At 43.2% G+C, this 20657-nt stretch overlaps 1 protein-coding gene across 1 annotated transcript in view; it reads left to right on the plus strand.

The window, feature by feature from the left end:
- The window catches only part of LOC116353436 (regulating synaptic membrane exocytosis protein 3-like), a 169233-nt gene that overhangs the window by 113110 nt on the left and 35466 nt on the right, over window positions 1-20657 (plus strand). Inside the window, exons 3-4 of the mRNA XM_031789105.1 lie at window positions 10243-10384; window positions 13575-13687. Of these exons, the coding sequence (XP_031644965.1) occupies window positions 10243-10384; window positions 13575-13687 (255 nt within the window). The remainder of the gene's footprint in view (window positions 1-10242; window positions 10385-13574; window positions 13688-20657) is intronic.

Raw genomic sequence — 20657 nt, forward strand, 5'->3', positions numbered from 1 at the left:
GTAGTACTAGTAGAAGTAGTTGTAGTAGAAGTAGTACTAGTTGATTTAGTACTAGTAGAAGTTGTTGTAGTAGAAGTAGTTGTAGTTGAAGTAGTACTAGTAGAAGTAGTTGTAGTACTAGTAGAAGTTGTAGTAGAAGTAGTACTAGTAGAAGTAGTTGTAGGAGAAGTAGTACTTGTAGAAGTAGTTGTAGCAGAAGTAGTACTAGTAGATGTACTACTAGTAGAAGTAGTACTAGTAGAAGTAGTTGAAGTAGTAGTAGTAGAAGTAGTTGTAGTACTAGTAGAAGTAGTACTAGTAGATGTAGTACTAGTAGAAGTAATACAAGTTGAAGTAGAAGTAGTACTAGTAGAAGTAGTTGCAGTAGAAGTAGTACTTGTAGAAGTAGTTGTAGTAGTAGTAGTAGTACTACTAGAAGTAGTTGTAGTAGAAGTAGTACTAGTAGAAGTAGTACTTGTAGAAGTAGTTGTAGTGGAAGTATTACTTGTAGAAGTAGTTGTAGTAGAAGTAGTACTTGTAGAAGTTGTAGTAGAAGTAGTACTACTAGAAGTAGTTGTAGTAGAAGTAGTTGTAGTAGAAATAGTACTAGTAGAAGTAGTACTTGTAGAAGTAGTTGTAGTAGAAGTAGTACTTGTAGAAGTAGTTGTAGTAGAAGTAGTTGTAGTAGAAGTAGTACTTGTTGTAGTACTTGTACAAGTAGTTGTAGTAGAATTAATACTTGTAGAAGTAGAATAAGTACTAATAGAGCTAGTTGTAGTAGAAGTAGTACTAGTAGAGGTAGTACTTGTAGTAGAAGTAGTACTAGTTGAAGCAGTACTTGTAGATGTAGTACTAGTAGAAGTAGTTATGGCTCCCTGCTGTCTCAGGTGACCAACCAAGGGTTGTCATGGCAGCAGGGGCTTGGAGTTTGTCTGAGCATGTTGCTGGAGAGAGATATTCCTGGCTACAGGCTTATAATAGATATACAGCTGTCTCCTCTCCTCTCCTGCCCTCCCTCCTCTCAATATACAGCTGATCATGTCCTGCTGTCTCCTCTCCTGCCCTCCCTCCTCTCTCTATACAGCTGATAATGCTTCTACACCTGCATTGCTTGCTGTTTGGGGTTTTAGGCTGGGTTTCTGTACAGCACTTTGAGATATCAGCTGATGTACGAAGGGCTATATAAATAAATTTGATTTGATTTGATTTGATAATGTCCTGCTGTCTCCTCTCCTGCCCTCCCTCCTCTCTCTATATAGCTGGTCTCCTGCTGTCTCCTCTCCTTTCCTGCCCTCCCTCCTCTCTCTATACAGCTGGTCTCCTGCTGTCTCCTCTCCTCTCCTGCCCTCCCTCCTCTCTCTATATAGCTGGTCTCCTGCTGTCTCCTCTCCTTTCCTGCCCTCCCTCCTCTCTCTATACAGCTGGTCTCCTGCTGTCTCCTCTCCTTTCCTGCCCTCCCTCCTCTCTCTATACAGCTGGTCTCCTGCTGTCTCCCCTCCTCTCCTGCCCTCCCTCCTCTCTCTATAGAGCTGGTCTCCTGCTGTCTCCTCTCCTTTCCTGCCCTCACTCCTCTCTATATACAGCTGACCATGTCCTGCTGTCTCCTCTCCTTTCCTGCCCTCCCTCCTCTCTCTATACAGCTGACCATGTCCTGCTGTCTCCTCTCCTTTCCTGCCCTCACTCCTCTATCTATACAGCTGATCATGTCCTGCTGTCTCCTCTCCTCTCCTGCCCTCCCTCCTCTCTCTATACAGCTGGTCTCCTGCTGTCTCCTCTCCTCTCCTGCCCTCCCTCCTCTCTCTATACAGCTGGTCTCCTGCTGTCTCCTCTCCTGCCCTCCCTCCTCTCTCTATACAGCTGGTCCCCTGCTATCTCCTCTCCTTTCCTGCCCTCCCTCCTCTCTCTATACAGCTGATCATGTCCTGCTGTCTCCTCTCCTTTCCTGCCCTCCCTCCTCTCTCTATACAGCTGGTCTCCTGCTGTCTCCTCTCCTTTCCTGCCCTCCCTCCTCTCTCTATACAGCTGACCATGTCCTGCTGTCTCCTCTCCTTTCCTGCCCTCCCTCCTCTCTCTATACAGCTGACCATGTCCTGCTGTCTCCTCTCCTCTCCTTTCCTGCCCTCCCTCCTCTCTCTATACAGCTGGTCCCCTGCTATCTCCTCTCCTTTCCTGCCCTCCCTCCTCTCTCTATACAGCTGATCATGTCCTGCTGTCTCCTCTCCTTTCCTGCCCTCCCTCCTCTCTCTATACAGCTGGTCTCCTGCTGTCTCCTCTCCTCTCCTCTCCTGCCCTCCCTCCTCTCTCTATACAGCTGGTCCCCTGCTATCTCCTCTCCTTTCCTGCCCTCCCTCCTCTCTCTATAGAGCTGATCATGCCCTGCTGTCTCCTCTCCTCTCCTGCCCTCCCTCCTTTCCATCTGTCTTTCTCTTGCTTGATCGTTAACTTTACTCTCTTATTTTTCCTTTCTTCTTTCTGTTTCCTCCAAACTGTCTCTCTCTCTCTGTCTCTCTCTCTCTGTCTATCTCTCTCTGTCTCTCTCTGTGTATCTCTCTCTCTGTCTCCCTGTCTCTTCTCTGTCTCTCTCTCTCTCTCTCTCTCTCTCTCTGTCTATCTCTCTCTGTCTCTCTCTGTGTATCTCTCTCTCTCTGTCTCCCTGTCTCTTCTCTGTCTCTCTCTGTTTGTCTCTGTCTCTTTCTGTGTGTCTCTCTCTCTCTCTCTCTCTCTCTCTCTCTCTCTCTCTGTCTATCTCTCTCTGTCTCTCTCTGTGTATCTCTCTCTCTCTGTCTCCCTGTCTCTTCTCTGTCTCTCTCTGTTTGTCTCTGTCTCTTTCTGTGTCTCTCTCTCTCTCTGTCTATCTCTCTCTGTCTCTCTCTGTGTATCTCTCTCTCTGTCTCCCTGTCTCTTCTCTGTCTCTCTCTGTTTGTCTCTGTCTCTTTCTGTGTCTCTCTCTCTCTGTCTCTCTCTGTCTCGGTCTATATCTGTCTCTATCTATCTCTCTCTTTCTTTCTCTATGTCTCTGTCTGTCTCTGTCTCTGTCTTGGTCTCGGTCTCTATCAATTCAATTCAATTCAATTCAAGGGCTTTATTGGCATGGGAAACATGTGTTAACATTGCCAAAGCAAGTGAGGTAGACAACATACAAAGTGAATATATAAAGTGAAAAACAACAAAAATTAACAGTAAACATTACACATACAGAAGTTTCAAAACAGTAAAGACATTACAAATGTCATATTATATATATATACAGTGTTCTAACAATGTACAAATGGCTAAAGGACACAAGATAAAATAAATAAGCATAAATATGGGTTGTATTTACAATGGTGTTTGTTCTTCACTGGTTGCCCTTTTCTCGTGGCAACAGGTCACAAATCTTGCTGCTGTGATGGCACACTGTGGAATTTCACCCAGTAGATATGGGAGTTTTTCAAAATTGGATTTGTTTTCGAATTCTTTGTGGATCTGTGTAATCTGAGGGAAATATGTCTCTCTAATATGGGCATACATTGGGCAGGAGGTTAGGAAGTGCAGCTCAGTTTCCACCTCATTTTGTGGGCAGTGAGCACATAGCCTGTCTTCTCTTGAGAGCCATGTCTGCCTACGGCGGCCTTTCTCAATAGCAAGGCTATGCTCACTGAGTCTGTACATAGTCAAGGCTTTCCTTAATTTTGAGTCAGTCACAGTGGTCAGGTATTCTGCCGCTGTGTACTCTCTGTGTAGGGCCAAATAGCATTCTAGTTTGCTCTGTTTTTTTGTTAATTCTTTCCAATGTGTTAAGTAGTTATCTTTTTGTTTTCTCATGATTTGGTTGGGTCTAATTGTGCTGCTGTCCTCGGGCTCTGTAGTGTGTGTTTGTGTTTGTGAACAGAGCCCCAGGACCAGCTTGCTTAGGGGACTCTTCTCCAGGTTCATCTCTCTGTAGGTGATGGCTTTGTTATGGAAGGTTTGTGAATCGCTTCCTTTTAGGTGGTTGTAGAATTTAACAGCTCTTTCTGGATTTTGATAATTAGTGGGTATCGGCCTAATTCTGCTCTGCATGCATTATTTGGTGTTCTACGTTGTACACAGAGGATATTTTTGCAGAATTCTGCGTGCAGAGTCTCAATTTGGTGTTTGTCCCATTTTGTGAAGTCTTGGTTGGTGAGCGGACCCCAGACCTCACAACCATAAAGGGCAATGGGCTCTATGACTGATTCAAGTATTTTAGCCAAATCCTAATTGGTATGTTGAAATTTATGTTTCTTTTGATGGCATAGAATGCCCTTCTTGCCTTGTCTCTCAGATCGTTCACAGCTTTGTGGAAGTTACCTGTGGTGCTGATGTTTAGGCCAAGGTATGTATAGTTTTTTGTGTGCTCTAGGGCAACAGTGTCTAGATGGAATTTGTATTTGTGGTCCTGGTGACTGGACCTTTTTTGGAACACCATTATTTTGGTCTTACTGAGATTTACTGTCAGGGCCCAGGTCTGACAGAATCTGTGCATAAGATCTAGGTGCTGCTGTAGGCCCTCCTTGGTTGGTGACAGAAGCACCAGATCATCAGCAAACAGCAGACATTTGACTTCGGATTCTAGCAGGGGGAGGCCGGGTGCTGCAGACTTTTCTAGTGCCCTCGCCAATTCGTTGATATATATGTTGAAGAGGGTGGGGCTTAAGCTGCATCCCTGTCTAACCCCACGACCCTGTGTGAAGAAATGTGTGTGTTTTTTGCCAATTTTAACCGCACACTTGTTGTTTGTGTACATGGATTTTATAATGTCGTATGTTTTACCCCCAACACCACTTTCCATCAGTTTGTATAGCAGACCCTCATGCCAGATTGAGTCAAAGGCTTTTTTGAAATCAACAAAGCATGAGAAGACTTTGCCTTTGTTTTGGTTTGTTTGATTGTCAATTAGGGTGTGCAGGGTGAATACGTGGTCTGTTGTACGGTAATTTGGTAAAAAGCCAATTTGACATTTGCTCAGTACATTGTTTTCATTGAAGAAATGTACGAGTCTGCTGTTAATAATAATGCAGAGGATTTTCCCAAGGTTACTGTTGACACATATTCCACGGTAGTTATTGGGGTCAAATTTGTCTCCACTTTTGTGGATTGGGGTGATCAGTCCTTGGTTCCAAATATTGGGGAAGATGCCAGAGCTAAGTATGATGTTAAAGAGTTTTAGTATAGCCAATTGGAATTTGTTGTCTGTATATTTGATCATTTCATTGAGGATACCATCAACACCACAGGCCTTTTTGGGTTGGAGGGTTTTTATTTTGTCCTGTAACTCTTTCAATGTAATTGGAGAATCAGGTGGGTTCTGGTAGTCTTTAATAGTTGATTCTAAAATCTGTATTTGATCATGTATATGTTTTTGCTCTTTATTCTTTGTTATAGAGCCAAAAAGATTGGAGAAGTGGTTTACCCATACATCTCCATTTTGGATAGATAATTCTTCGTGTTGTTGTTTGTTTAGTGTTTTCCAATTTTCCCAGAAGTGGTTAGAGTCTATGGATTCTTCAATTGCATTGAGCTGATTTCTGACATGCTGTTCCTTCTTTTTCCGTAGTGTATTTCTGTATTGTTTTAGTGATTCACCATAGTGAAGGCGTAGACTCAGGTTTTCCGGGTCTCTATGTTTTTGGTTGGACAGGTTTCTCAATTTCTTTCTTAGATTTTTGCATTCTTCATCAAACCATTTGTCATTATTGTTAATTTTCTTCGGTTTTCTATTTGAGATTTTTAGATTTGATAGGGAAGCTGAGAGGTCAAATATACTGTTAAGATTTTCTACTGCCAAGTTTACACCTTCACTATTACAGTGGAACGTTTTACCCAGGAAATTGTCTAAGAGGGATTGAATTTGTTGTTGCCTAATTGTTTTTTGGTAGGTTTCCAAACTGCATTCCTTCCATCTATAGCATTTCTTAATGTTACTCAGTTCCTTTGGCTTTGATGCCTCATGATTGAGTATTGCTCTGTTTAAGTAGACTGTGATTTTGCTGTGGTCTGATAGGTGTGTCAGTGGGCTGACTGTGTCTCTGTCTCTCTCTCTCTCTCTCTCTCTCTCGCTCTGTCTTTCTGTCTGTCTCTGTCTCTGTTTCTGTCTGTCTCTGTTTTTCTGTGTCTCTCTCTCTGTCTCTCTCTGTCTCCCTGTCTCTTCTCTGTCTCTCTCTGTCTATCTCTCTCTCTGTCTCCCTGTCTCTTCTCTGTCTCTCTCTGTTTGTCTCTGTCTCTTTCTGTGTCTCTCTCTCTCTCTGTCTCTCTCTGTCTCGGTCTATATCTGTCTCTATCTATCTCTCTCTTTCTTTCTCTATGTCTCTCTGTCTGTCTCTGTCTCTGTCTTGGTCTCGGTCTCTATCTCTGTCTCTCTCTGTCTCTCTCTCTCTCTCTCTCTCTCTCTCTCTGTCTTTCTGTCTGTCTCTGTCTCTGTTTCTGTCTGTCTCTGTTTTTCTCTGCCTCTTTCTGTCTCTTTCTCTGTCTTGGTCTCGGTCTCTATATCTGTTAGCTATTTAGCCAACTAGCTATTAGCCTAGCCAACCACCATGAACACAACACAGCCATAGAAAGTTGGTTACAATTTCAGTTTAATCCAACAGAAAAGACAAAAACAAGTAATAGAACACATATTATGGTTAAACTCAAATATACTAATTGATTAAAACAACAATATTTTTTGAAAAAAATACAAATAAATTGTAGTCTGTAATTTATCAGAAATAGGACGGATGGAGTTAATGTCACACATACAGCTAACAAATATATATGTAAATGTCTGCTCTACTCAAAATTACAACCAACTAATTGCAGCATTACTGCAAAAATGGAAGAGGCAAGTGGAAGGGGAAGGGGAAGGGGAAGGGGAAGGGGAAGGGGAAGTGGAAGGGGTACGGGAAGGGGAAGGGGAAGGGGTAGGGGAAGGGGAAGTGGAAGGGGTACGGGAAGGGGAAGGGGAAGGGGAAGTGGAAGTGGAAGTGGTACGGGAAGGGGAAGGGGAAGGGGAAGGGGAAGTGGAAGGGGAAGTGGAAGGGGAAGTGGAAGTGGAAGCGGAAGTGGAAGGGGGGAGGGGAAGTGGAAGGGGAAGGGGAAGTGGAAGGGGAAGGGGAAGGGGAAGGGGAAGTGGAAGGGAAGTGGAAGGGGAAGTGGAAGGGGAAGTGGAAGGGGAAGGGGAAGGGGAAGTGGAAGGGGAAGTGGAAGTGGAAGGGGAAGGGGAAGTGGAAGGGGAAGGGGAAGTGGAAGGGGAAGGGGAAGTGGAAGGGGAAGGGGACGTGGAAGGGGAAGGGGAAGTGGAAGGGAAGGGGAAGTGGAAGTGGAAGGGGAAGGGGAAGGGGAAGTGGAAGGGGGAAGGGGAAGGGGAAGTGGAAGGGGAAGGGGAAGGGGAAGTGGAAGGGGAAGGGGAGGTGGAAGGGGTACGGGAAGGGGAAGTGGAAGGGGAAGGGGAAGGAGAAGGGGAAGGAGAAGGAGAAGGGGAAGGGGTACGGGAAGGGGAAGGGGGAAGGGGAAGGGGTAGGGAAAGGTGAAGTGGAAGGGGAAGGGAAAGGGGAAGGGGGAGGGGAAGGGGAAGGGGTAGGGGAAGGGGGAAGGGGTAGGGGAAGGGGAAGGGGATGGGGAAGGGGAAGGGGAAGGGGTAGGGGAAGGGGAAGGGAAGGGAAAGGGGAAGTGGAAGGGGAAGGGGAAGTGGAAGGGGGTAGGGGTAGGGAAAGGGAAGGGGGAAATGGAAGGGGTAGGGGAAGAGGAAGTGGAAGGGGAAGGGGAAGTGGAAGGGGAAGGGGAAGGGGAAGTGGAAGGGGAAGGGGAAAAACGTAAGGAACTTGTCTGCATTAGAGACCATCATTGGCTAAAGAAATTGTGATAAATAAAAAAGTATACCAGTTTCATTTCAGGACCAACGAATTGACAGCTGTGCCATATAGATTGCAAAATAGTTGGGAAGAGATTTTCGATGTACTGATTCCATGGCACATGGTTTATGAATTGACACGCAAAACAACGCTGGACTCAAAACAGTTTATCTTTAATTCTATGAGAATAGAAAGGTTCAGAACTTTAGTGAAACAGCAACGTTGAAAAATATATGGCAAATAGAAACTGGATGATGTTCAGAAAGAGATGGGAGGGGTTGAATGGAGCTGAAGGGTGGGACTGGATGGTGTTCAGAGATAGATGGGAGGGGTTGAATGGAGCTGAAGGGTGGGACTGGATGGTGTTCAGAGATAGATGGGAGGGGTTGAATGGAGCTGAAGGGTGGGACTGGATGGTGTTCAGAGATAGATGGGAGGGGTTGAGGGGAGCAGAAGGATGGGACTGGATGGTGTTCAGAGATAGATGGGAGGGGTTGAGGGGAGCAGAAGGATGGGACTGGATGGTGTTCAGAGATAGACGGGATGGGTTGAGTGGAGCTGAATGGTGGGACTAAAAACAAACAATAGATAACTATGGAAAAATATACTGTGTCCGTAACATGTATACACTGTAGTATGTATAAACTGGAAGTAGAAGCCTAAGTGTTGTTGTCCATTAGTTTACTGCAATTAGGGGAGGGGTGGGTAGGGTGAGGGGAACATAATAAAGGAAAATATATTTAAAAATATATATATATATTTAGCTCCCCATACTCTAAATCACCAGGGTCCACTGTCTCCCCCCTAGACTTCCCACATACTAACTCCATTAATATCCCCACAACGATCGCTGTGTTTGTCTGCGTGTGTGTTTTTGTGTGTGTGTGTTTTGTGTGCATGTGAGGAGATTAGTGTATTTTTTTCAGCAGAGAGCTAGCCGGGGAGAGGCAGCAGAGAGCTAGCCGGGGAGATGCAGCAGAGAGCTAGCCGAAAGATGCAGCAGAGAGCTAGCCGGGGAGATGCAGCAGAGAGCTAGCCGGGGAGATGCAGCAGAGAGCTAGCCGGGGAGATGCAGCAGAGAGCTAGCCGGGGAGATGCAGCAGAGAGCTAGCCGGGGAGATGCAGCAGAGAGCTAGCCCGGGAGATGCAGCAGAGAGCTGGGCGGGGAGATGCAGCAGAGAGCTAGCCGGGGAGATGCAGCAGAGAGCTAGCCGGGGAGATACAGCAGAGAGCTAGCCGGGGAGATACAGCAGAGAGCTAGCCGGGGAGATACAGCAGAGAGCTAGCCGGGGAGATACAGCAGAGAGCTAGCCGGGGAGATGCAGCAGAGAGCTGGCCGGGGAGATGCAGCAGAGAGCTAGCCGGGGAGATACAGCAGAGAGCTGGCCGGGGAGATGCAGCAGAGAGCTAGCCGGGAGATACAGCAGAGAGCTAGCCGGGGAGATGCAGCAGAGAGCTAGCCGGGGAGATGCAGCAGAGAGCTAGCCGGGGAGATACAGTAGAGAGCTAGCCCAGGGAGATACAGCAGCGAGCTAGCCGGGGAGATGCAGCAGAGAGCTAGCCCAGGGAGATACAGCAGAGAGCTAGCCCAGGGAGATACAGCAGAGAGCTAGCCCAGGGAGATGCAGCAGAGAGCTAGCCGGGAGATGCAGCAGAGAGCTAGCCGGGGAGATGCAGCAGAGAGCTAGCCGGGGAGATGCAGCAGAGAGCTAGCCGGGGAGATTTTCTCTTAGCATAAACAGTTCCTCTTAGACTCTTTCTTTGTTCCCTTCTTCATACATCCATCCTTTCCATTGCTGATTTACTATGGTGTGAGATAGAGGGAGAGGGTGGAGAGAGAGATGGAGATAGAGAGTAAAGAGAGAGAGAGATTTGGTGAGAAAGAGAATGAGAGAGTGTGAGAAACTAGTGTGAATGCTTGAGATTAGAGGACAGGCCTCTGGTGGAAATGATGGGAAACTAGTGTGAATGTTTTAGTGTAGAGGACAGGCCTCTGGTGGAACTGATGGGAAACTAGTGTGAATGTTTTAGTGTAGAGGACAGGCCTGTTATATGTGCTATATTTCTATGGTTCCTGTTCTTAATTTAAGATTTTGCATTTTTACTTTAAGTTTTGTACACCATCCTCAAACAGCTAAAAATACAATCTTTTTGATAATTGAAAATATATTTCACAGCGTTTTAAATGTTTCAATGATTATCTACATTCTCTATGCTTTGTTTTGTCACAAAAACAGAAATATGAGGTTTGTATTTTAGCAAACGTGAAATGGCGGAGCGATTTTTGCATAGGGCACGTTGAAATGTTGACTCATTGTTGTCAGATACACTACTTCGATACTAGACACAAGAAGTCTTCTGAAAGGTCTTGAGCGGTCCTTTAAACCCCTAAACTTTAACCTCTAACCCCTGACCTCTGACATCTTATCTCCAGAAGAACGAGCGAAGAAGTTACGCAGTACGATCAGACGGAGCACGGAGACGGGCATCGCTGTGGAGATGAGAAACCGAGTCACGCGACAGGGTAGCAAGGACTCCACCGACGGTAGCACCAACTCCAACAGCTCAGACGGAACGTACGTTACTAATACTGTAATTATATTACCATCCATCTATCATTATATTACCATCCATCTATCATTATATTACCATCCATCCATCTGTTATTATATTACCATCCATCCATCTATCATTATATTACCATCCATCTATCATTATATTACCATCCATCCATCTGTCATTATATTACCATCCATCTATCATTATATTACCATCCATCTATCATTATATTACCATCCATCCATCTATCATTATATTACCATCCATCTGTCATTATATTACCATCCATCCATCTATCATTATATTACCATCCATCTATCATTATATTACCATCCATCCATCTGTCATTATATTACCATCCATCCATCTATCATTATATTACCATCCATCTATCATTATATTACCATCCATCCATCTGTCATTATATTACCATCCATCTATCATTATATTACCATCCATCCATCTGTCATTATATTACCATCCATCTATCATTATATTACCATCCATCTATCATTATATTACCATCCATCCATCTATCATTATATTACCATCCATCCATCTATCATTATATTATCATCCATCCATCTATCATTATATTACCATCCATCCATCTGTCATTATATTACCATCCATCCATCTATCATTATATTACCATCCATCCATCTATCATTATATTACAATCCATCTATCATTATATTACCATCCATCTATCATTATATTACCATCCATCTATCATTATATTACCATCCATCCATCTGTCATTATATTACCATCCATCCATCTATCATTATATTACCATCCATCCATCTATCATTATATTACCATCCATCCATCTATCATTATATTACCATCCATCCATCTGTCATTATATTACCATCCATCTATCATTATATTATCATCCATCCATCTATCATTATATTACCATCCATCCATCTGTCATTATATTACCATCCATCCATCTATCATTATATTACCATCCATCCATCTATCATTATATTACAATCCATCTATCATTATATTACCATCCATCTATCATTATATTACCATCCATCTGTCATTATATTACCATCCATCCATCATTATATTACCATCCATCCATCATTATATTACCATCCATCCATCTATCATTATATTACCATCCATCCATCTGTCATTATATTACCATCCATCTATCATTATATTACCATCCATCCATCTGTCATTATATTACCATCCATCTATCATTATATTACCATCCATCCATCAATCATTATATTACCATCCATCTGTCATTATATTACCATCCATCTATCATATATTACCATCCATCTATCATTATATTACCATCCATCTATCATTATATTACCATCCATCTATCATTATATTACCATCCATCCATCTATCATTATATTACCATCCATCTATCATTATATTACCATCCATCCATCTATCATTATATTACCATCCATCCATCCATCTGTCATTATATTACCATCCATCTATCATTATATTACCATCCATCCATCTGTCATTATATTACCATCCATCTATCATTATATTACCATCCATCCATCAATCATTATATTACCATCCATCTGTCATTATATTACCATCCATCTGTCATTATATTACCATCCATCATATATTACCATCCATCTATCATTATATTACCATCCATCTATCATTATATTACCATCCATCTATCATTATATTACCATCCATCCATCTATCATTATATTACCATCCATCTATCATTATAATACCACCAATCCATCTGTCATTATATTACCATCCATCTATCATTATATTACCATCCATCCATCTGTCATTATATTACCATCCATCTATCATTATATTACCATCCATCTATCATTATATTACCATCCATCTATCATTATATTACCATCCATCCATCTATCATTATATTACCATCCATCTATCATTATATTATCATCCATCCATCTATCATTATATTACCATCCATCTATCATTATATTACCATCCATCTATCATTATATCACCATCCATCCATCTGTCATTATATTACCATCCATCCATCTATCATTATATTACCATCCATCTATCATTATATTACCATCCATCTATCATTATATTACCATCCATCCATCTATCATTATATTATCATCCATCCATCTATCATTATATTACCATCCATCTATCATTATATTACCATCCATCTATCATTATATTACCATCCATCTATCATTATATTACCATCCATCCATCTATCATTATATTACCATCCATCTATCATTATATTACCATCCATCTATCATTATATTACCATCCATCCATCTATCATTATATTACCATCCATCTATCATTATATTACCATCCATCTATCATTATATTACCATCCATCCATCTATCATTATATTATCATCCATCCATCTATCATTATATTACCATCCATCTATAATTATATTACCATCCATCTATCATTATATCACCATCCATCCATCTGTCATTATATTACCATCCATCCATCTATCATTATATTACCATCCATCTATCATTATATTACCATCCATCTATCATTATATTACCATCCATCCATCTATCATTATATTATCATCCATCCATCTATCATTATATTACCATCCATCTATAATTATATTACCATCCATCCATCTATCATTATATTACCATCCATCCATCTATCATTATATTACCATCCATCTATCATTATATTACCATCCATCCATCTATCATTATATTACCATCCATCTATCATTATATTACCATCCATCCATCTATCATTATATTACCATCCATCCATCCATCTATCATTGTTTCCATCCATCTATCATTATATCACCATCCATTCATCTATCATTATATCACCATCCACCCTTCCAGCATTATGTTTCCATCCATCTGTCCATCCAGCACCAACTCTGACAGCTTTGACAGAATGTACGTTATAAATGCTACCTTAGTTCTAGACAATACTAAATAATACTACATATGCCAGGTTTCCACCCACGGCAGCATCAACTCCAACAACGCAGACATAACTTATGTTACTCATATATCACTAGTTCTGTAACTGTTGTACGAGAGCGTTGTTCTGCCTGTACTCAACGGCCCACCTCTCCACCACTGGACCTATGGTTCAGGCCATGTTGTAGCCCTCACTGTCTCCTGCTACATGTCATTAATTAAACCACCATCTAACCATCACTTGTTCATTCTCTCCCTCTCTAGGTTTATCTTCCCCCCTACTCGTATGGGTCCAGAGAGCCAGTTTAGTGACTTCCTGGATGGACTAGGCCCCGCCCAGATCGTAGGCCGACAGACACTAGCCACTCCCTCCATGGGTAAATCAGATCATTGGAGTCTCTGTCTGAAAACAGCTTCTGTGATGTGATAGTATAATATATGCAATTATGTCTTTACTCTAGCTTTACTCTAGCTTTCGGAAAGTATTCAGACCCCTTGACTTTTCTCACATTTACATACATTTTATTCAAAAAAATAATTCCCTCATCAATCTACTCACAATACCCCAAAATGACAAAGCAAAAACAGTTTTTGGGTTATTTTTGCTAATTTATTACAAATAAAAAAACTGATATCATATTTACATAAGTATTCAGGCCCTTTACTCAGTACTTTGTTGAAGCATCTTTGGCAGCGATTACTAGCTCGAGACTTCTTTGGTATGACGCTACAAGCTTGGCACCTGTATTTGGGGAGTTTCTCCCATTCCTCTCTGCAGATCCTCTCAAGCTCTGTCAGGTTGGACGGGGAGCGTCGCTGCACAGCTATTTTCAGGTCTCTCCAGAGATGTTCGATCGGGTTCAAGTCCAGGCTTTGGCTGGGCCACTCAAGGACATTCAGAGACTTGTCCTGAAACCACTCCTGCGTTGTCTTGGCTGTGTGCTTAGGGTCGTTGTCCTGTTGGAAGGTGAACTTTCACCCCAGTCTGAGGTGCTGAGCACTCTGGAGCAGGTTTTCATCAAGGATCTCTCTGTACTTTGCTCCGTTCATCTTTCCCTCCATCCTGACTAGTCTCCCAGTACCTGCCGCTGAAAAACATCCCCACAGCATGATGCTGCCACCACCAGGCTTCACCGTAGGGATGATGCCATGTTTCCTCCAGACTTGACTCTTGGCATTCAGGCCATAGAGTACAATCTTTGTTTCATCAGACCAGAGAATCTTGTTTCTCATGGACTGAGAGTCCTTTAGGTGCCTTTTGGCAAACTCCAAGCCGGCTGTCATGTGACTATTATTAAAGAGTGGCTTCCGTCTGGCCACTCTACCACAAAGTCCTGATTGGTGGACAACCATCTGCAGAGATGGTTGTCATTCTGGAAGGTTCTCCCATCACCACAGAGGTTCCCATCCCTGACCGACGCCCTTCTTCCCCGTTTGCTCAGTTTGGCCGGACGGCCAGCTCTAGAATGAGCCTTGGTGGTTCCAAACTCCTTCCATTTGAGAATGATGGAGACCCCTCTGTGTTCTTGGGGACCTTCAATGTTGCAAAAAATGTTTGGTACCCTTCCCCAGATCCAAATCATGTCCAAACAATTGTTTTTACCACAGGTGGACTCCAGTCAAGTTGTAGAAATATCTCAATTTCGAGTCTCGTTGTGTTAGCAGTTGATGTTACTATTCAATAACACAGACCCCAAAGCAAATCAGGGGGGGGGGGAATAGATGTATTCTAAGAGGACAAATCATAGATGTTATACTGAGAGGTAGATGTTTATTCTCCCCTGTCCTCAGTGATTCTCTCCACAGAACAAAGGGAGAGCATGTAGTTTTATAACCCAACCCTAGCCTGTGGTTGACCATTTTGAATTCCTTGCAATAAAACTGGGCCAATGGCCAAATAACAAGTATCCTGTTTCAGGCTCAATGCCTAAACACATTCCTTCCATGTCTCTGACCCATTGATCGTTAATTCCCTCTCAACCTCTCGTCCTCTGCGATTGTTTTGTTTTAAAATATTCGTACAATAGCGAAGGGTTTTGAATACTTACGAAATTAGGTATTTCTGTGTAAAAAAAAAAAAAAGTTTTTCGTGTTGTCATTATGGGGTATTGTGTTCACTAATTCAATAAATGTTATCCATTTTAGAATAAGGCTGTAACGTAACAAAATGTGGAACAAGTCAAGGGCTCTGAAAACGTTCCCGAATGCACTGTCTAGCTCCTCCCCCTTCAGTGTTTGCTGATCTAAATATACCAGATGGTGTATGAATAGGAGGAGGGCTCTACATTAGATGCCAGATGGTGTTTGAATAGGAGGAGGGCTCTACATTAGATGCCAGATGGTGTATGAATAGGAGGATGGCTCTACATTAGATGCCAGATGGTGTATGAATAGAGGGATGGCTCTACATTAGATGCCAGATGGTGTATGAATAGGGGGATGGCTCTACATTAGATGCCAGATGGTGTATGAATAGAAGGATGGCTCTACATTAGATGCCAGATGGTGTATGAATAGAGGGATGGCTCTACATTAGATGCCAGATGGTGTATGAATAGGGGGATGGCTCTACATTAGATGCCAGATGGTGTATGAATAGGGGGATGGCTCTACATTAGATGCCAGATGGTGTATGAATAGAAGAATGGCTCTACATTAGATGCCAGATAGTGTATGAATAGGGGGATGGCTCTACATTAGATGCCAGATGGTGTATGAATAGGGGGATGACTCTACATTAGATGCCAGATGGTGTATGAATAGAAGGATGGCTCTACATTAGATGCCAGATGGTGTATGAATAGAGGGATGGCTCTACATTAGATGCCAGATGGTGTTTGAATAGGAGGAGGGCTCTACATTAGATGCCAGATGGTGTATGAATAGGAGGAGGGCTCTACATCAGATGCCAGATGGTGTATGAATAGAAGGATGGCTCTACATTAGATGCCAGATGGTGTATGAATAGAGGGATGGCTCTACATTAGATGCCAGATGGTGTATGAATAGGGGGATGGCTCTACATTAGATGCCAGATGGTGTATGAATAGGGGGATGGCTCTACATTAGATGCCAGATGGTGTTTGAATAGGAGGAGGGCTCTACATTAGATGCCAGATGGTGTATGAATAGGAGGAGGGCTCTACATTAGATGCCAGATGGTGTATGAATAGGAGGAGGGCTCTACATTAGATGCCAGATGGTGTATGAATAGGGGGATGGCTCTACATTAGATGCCAGATGGTGTATGAATAGGGGGATGGCTCTACATTAGATGCCAGATGGTGTATGAATAGAGGGATGGCTCTACATTAGATGCCAGATGGTGTATGAATAGGGGGATGGCTCTACATTAGATGCCAGATGGTGTATGAATAGGGGGATGGCTCTACATTAGATGCCAGATGGTGTATGAATAGAAGGATGGCTCTACATTAGATGCCAGATAGTGTATGAATAGGGGTATGGCTCTACATTAGATGCCAGATAGTGTATGAATAGGGGGATGGCTCTACATTAGATGCCAGATAGTGTATGAATAGGGGGATGGCTCTAAATTAGATGCCAGATGGTGTATGAATAGGGGGATGGCTCTACATTAGATGCCAGATGGTGTATGAATAGGGGGATGGCTCTACATTAGATGCCAGATGGTGTATGAATAGAAGGATGGCTCTACATTAGATGCCAGATAGTGTATGAATAGGGGGATGGCTCTACATTAGATGCCAGATGGTGGATGAATAGGGGGATGGCTCTACATTAGATGCCAGATGGTGTATGAATAGAAGGATGGCTCTACATTAGATGCCAGATGGTGTATGAATAGAGGGATGGCTCTACATTAGATGCCAGATGGTGTTTGAATAGGAGGAGGGCTCTACATTAGATGCCAGATGGTGTATGAATAGGAGGAGGGCTCTACATCAGATGCCAGATGGTGTATGAATAGAAGGATGGCCCTACATTAGATGCCAGATGGTGTATGAATAGGGGGATGGCTCTACATTAGATGCCAGATGGTGTATGAATAGGGGGATGGCTCTACATTAGATGCCAGATGGTGTTTGAATAGGAGGAGGGCTCTACATTAGATGCCAGATGGTGTATGAATAGGAGGAGGGCTCTACATTAGATGCCAGATGGTGTATGAATAGGAGGAGGGCTCTACATTAGATGCCAGATGGTGTATGAATAGAAGGATGGCTCTACATTAGATGCCAGATGGTGTATGAATCGGGGGATGGCTCTACATTAGATGCCAGATGGTGTATGCATAGAAGGATGGCTCTACATTAGATGCCAGATAGTGTATGAATAGGGGGATGGCTCTACATTAGATGCCAGATGGTGTATGAATAGGGGGATGGCTCTACATTAGATGCCAGATGGTGTATGAATAGAAGGATGTCTCTACATTAGATGCCAGATGGTGTATGAATAGAGGGATGGCTCTACATTAGATGCCAGATGGTGTTTGAATAGGAGGAGGGCTCTACATTAGATGCCAGATGGTGTATGAATAGGAGGAGGGCTCTACATCAGATGCCAGATGGTGTATGAATAGAAGGATGGCTCTACATTAGATGCCAGATGGTGTATGAATAGAGGGATGGCTCTACATTAGATGCCAGATGGTGTATGAATAGGGGATGGCTCTACATTAGATGCCAGATGGTGTATGAATAGGGGGATGGCTCTACATTAGATGCCAGATGGTGTTTGAATAGGAGGAGGGCTCTACATTAGATGCCAGATGGTGTATGAATAGGAGGAGGGCTCTACATTAGATGCCAGATGGTGTATGAATAGAAGGATGGCTCTACATTAGATGCCAGATGGTGTATGAATAGAGGGATGGCTCTACATTAGATGCCAGATGGTGTATGAATAGGGGGATGGCTCTACATTAGATGCCAGATGGTGTATGAATAGGGGGATGGCTCTACATTAGATGCCAGATGGTGTATGAATAGAAGGATGGCTCTCATTAGATGCCAGATAGTGTATGAATAGGGGGATGGCTCTACATTAAATGCCAGATGGTGTTTGAATAGGAGGAGGGCTCTACATTAGATGCCAGATGGTGTTTGAATAGGAGGGTGGCTCTACATTAGATGCCAGATGGTGTTTGAATAGGAGGAGGGCTCTACATTAGATGCCAGATGGTGTATGAATAGGAGGATGGCTCTACATTAGATGCCAGATGGTGTATGAATAGGGGGATGGCTCTACATTAGATGCCAGATGGTGTATGAATAGAAGGATGGCTCTACATTAGATGCCAGATGGTGTATGAATAGAGGGATGGCTCTACATTAGATGCCAGATGGTGTATGAATAGGGGGATGGCTCTACATTAGATGCCAGATGGTGTATGAATAGGGGGATGGCTCTACATTAGATGCCAGATGGTGTATGAATAGAAGGATGGCTCTACATTAGATGCCAGATAGTGTATGAATAGGGGGATGGCTCTACATTAGATGCCAGATAGTGTATGAATAGGGGGATGGCTCTACATTAGATGCGAGATAGTGTATGAATAGGGGGATGGCTCTACATTAGATGCCAGATAGTGTATGAATAGGGGGATGGCTCTACATTAGATGCCAGATGGTGTATGAATAGGGGGATGGCTCTACATTAGATGCCAGATGGTGTATGAATAGAAGGATGGCTCTACATTAGATGCCAGATGGTGTATGAATAGAGGGATGGCTCTACATTAGATGCCAGATGGTGTTTGGATAGGAGGAGGGCTCTACATTAGATGCCAGATGGTGTATGAATAGGAGGAGGGCTCTACATCAGATGCCAGATGGTGTATGAATAGAAGGATGGCTCTACATTAGATGCCAGATGGTGTATGAATAGAGGGATGGCTCTACATTAGATGCCAGATGGTGTATGAATAGGGGGATGGCTCTACATTAGATGCCAGATGGTGTATGAATAGGGGGGTGGCTCTACATTAGATGCCAGATGGTGTATGAATAGAAGGATGGCTCTACATTAGATGCCAGATAGTGTATGAATAGGGGGATGGCTCTACATTAGATGCCAGATAGTGTATGAATAGGGGGATGGCTCTACATTAGATGCCAGATAGTGTATGAATAGGGGGATGGCTCTACATTAGATGCCAGATAGTGTATGAATAGGGGGATGGCTCTACATTAGATGCCAGATGGTGTATGAATAGGGGGATGGCTCTACATTAGATGCCAGATGGTGTATGAATAGAAGGATGGCTCTACATTAGATGCCAGATGGTGTATGAATAGAGGGATGGCTCTACATTAGATGCCAGATGGTGTTTGGATAGGAGGAGGGCTCTACATTAGATGCCAGATGGTGTATGAATAGGAGGAGGGCTCTACATCAGATGCCAGATGGTGTATGAATAGAAGGATGGCTCTACATTAGATGCCAGATGGTGTATGAATAGAGGGATGGCTCTACATTTGATGCCAGATGGTGTATGAATAGGGGGATGGCTCTACATTAGATGCCAGATGGTGTATGAATAGGGGGATGGCTCTACATTCGATGCCAGATGGTGTTTGAATAGGAGGAGGGCTCTACATTAGATGCCAGATGGTGTATGAATAGGAGGAGGGCTCTACATTAGATGCCAGATGGTGTATGAATAGAAGGATGGCTCTACATTAGATGCCAGATGGTGTATGAATAGAGGGATGGCTCTACATTAGATGCCAGATGGTGTATGAATAGGGGGATGGCTCTACATTAGATGCCAGATTGTGTATGAATAGGGGGATGGCTCTACATTAGATGCCAGATGGTGTATGAATAGAAGGATGGCTCTCATTAGATGCCAGATAGTGTATGAATAGGGGGATGGCTCTACATTAAATGCCAGATGGTGTTTGAATAGGAGGAGGGCTCTACATTAGATGCCAGATGGTGTTTGAATAGGAGGGTGGCTCTACATTAGATGCCAGATGGTGTTTGAATAGGAGGAGGGCTCTACATTAGATGCCAGATGGTGTATGAATAGGAGGATGGCTCTACATTAGATGCCAGATGGTGAATGAATAGGGGGATGGCTCTACATTAGATGCCAGATGGTGTATGAATAGAAGGATGGCTCTACATTAGATGCCAGATGGTGTATGAATAAAGGGATGGCTCTACATTAGATGCCAGATGGTGTATGAATAGGGGGATGGCTCTACATTAGATGCCAGATGGTGTATGAATAGGGGGATGGCTCTACATTAGATGCCAGATGGTGTATGAATAGAAGGATGGCTCTACATTAGATGCCAGATAGTGTATGAATAGGGGTATGGCTCTACATTAGATGCCAGATAGTGTATG

This window comes from Oncorhynchus kisutch, linkage group LG14 (genome assembly GCF_002021735.2).
Source record: "Oncorhynchus kisutch isolate 150728-3 linkage group LG14, Okis_V2, whole genome shotgun sequence".
In the NCBI taxonomy this organism is placed as follows: domain Eukaryota; kingdom Metazoa; phylum Chordata; class Actinopteri; order Salmoniformes; family Salmonidae; genus Oncorhynchus; species Oncorhynchus kisutch.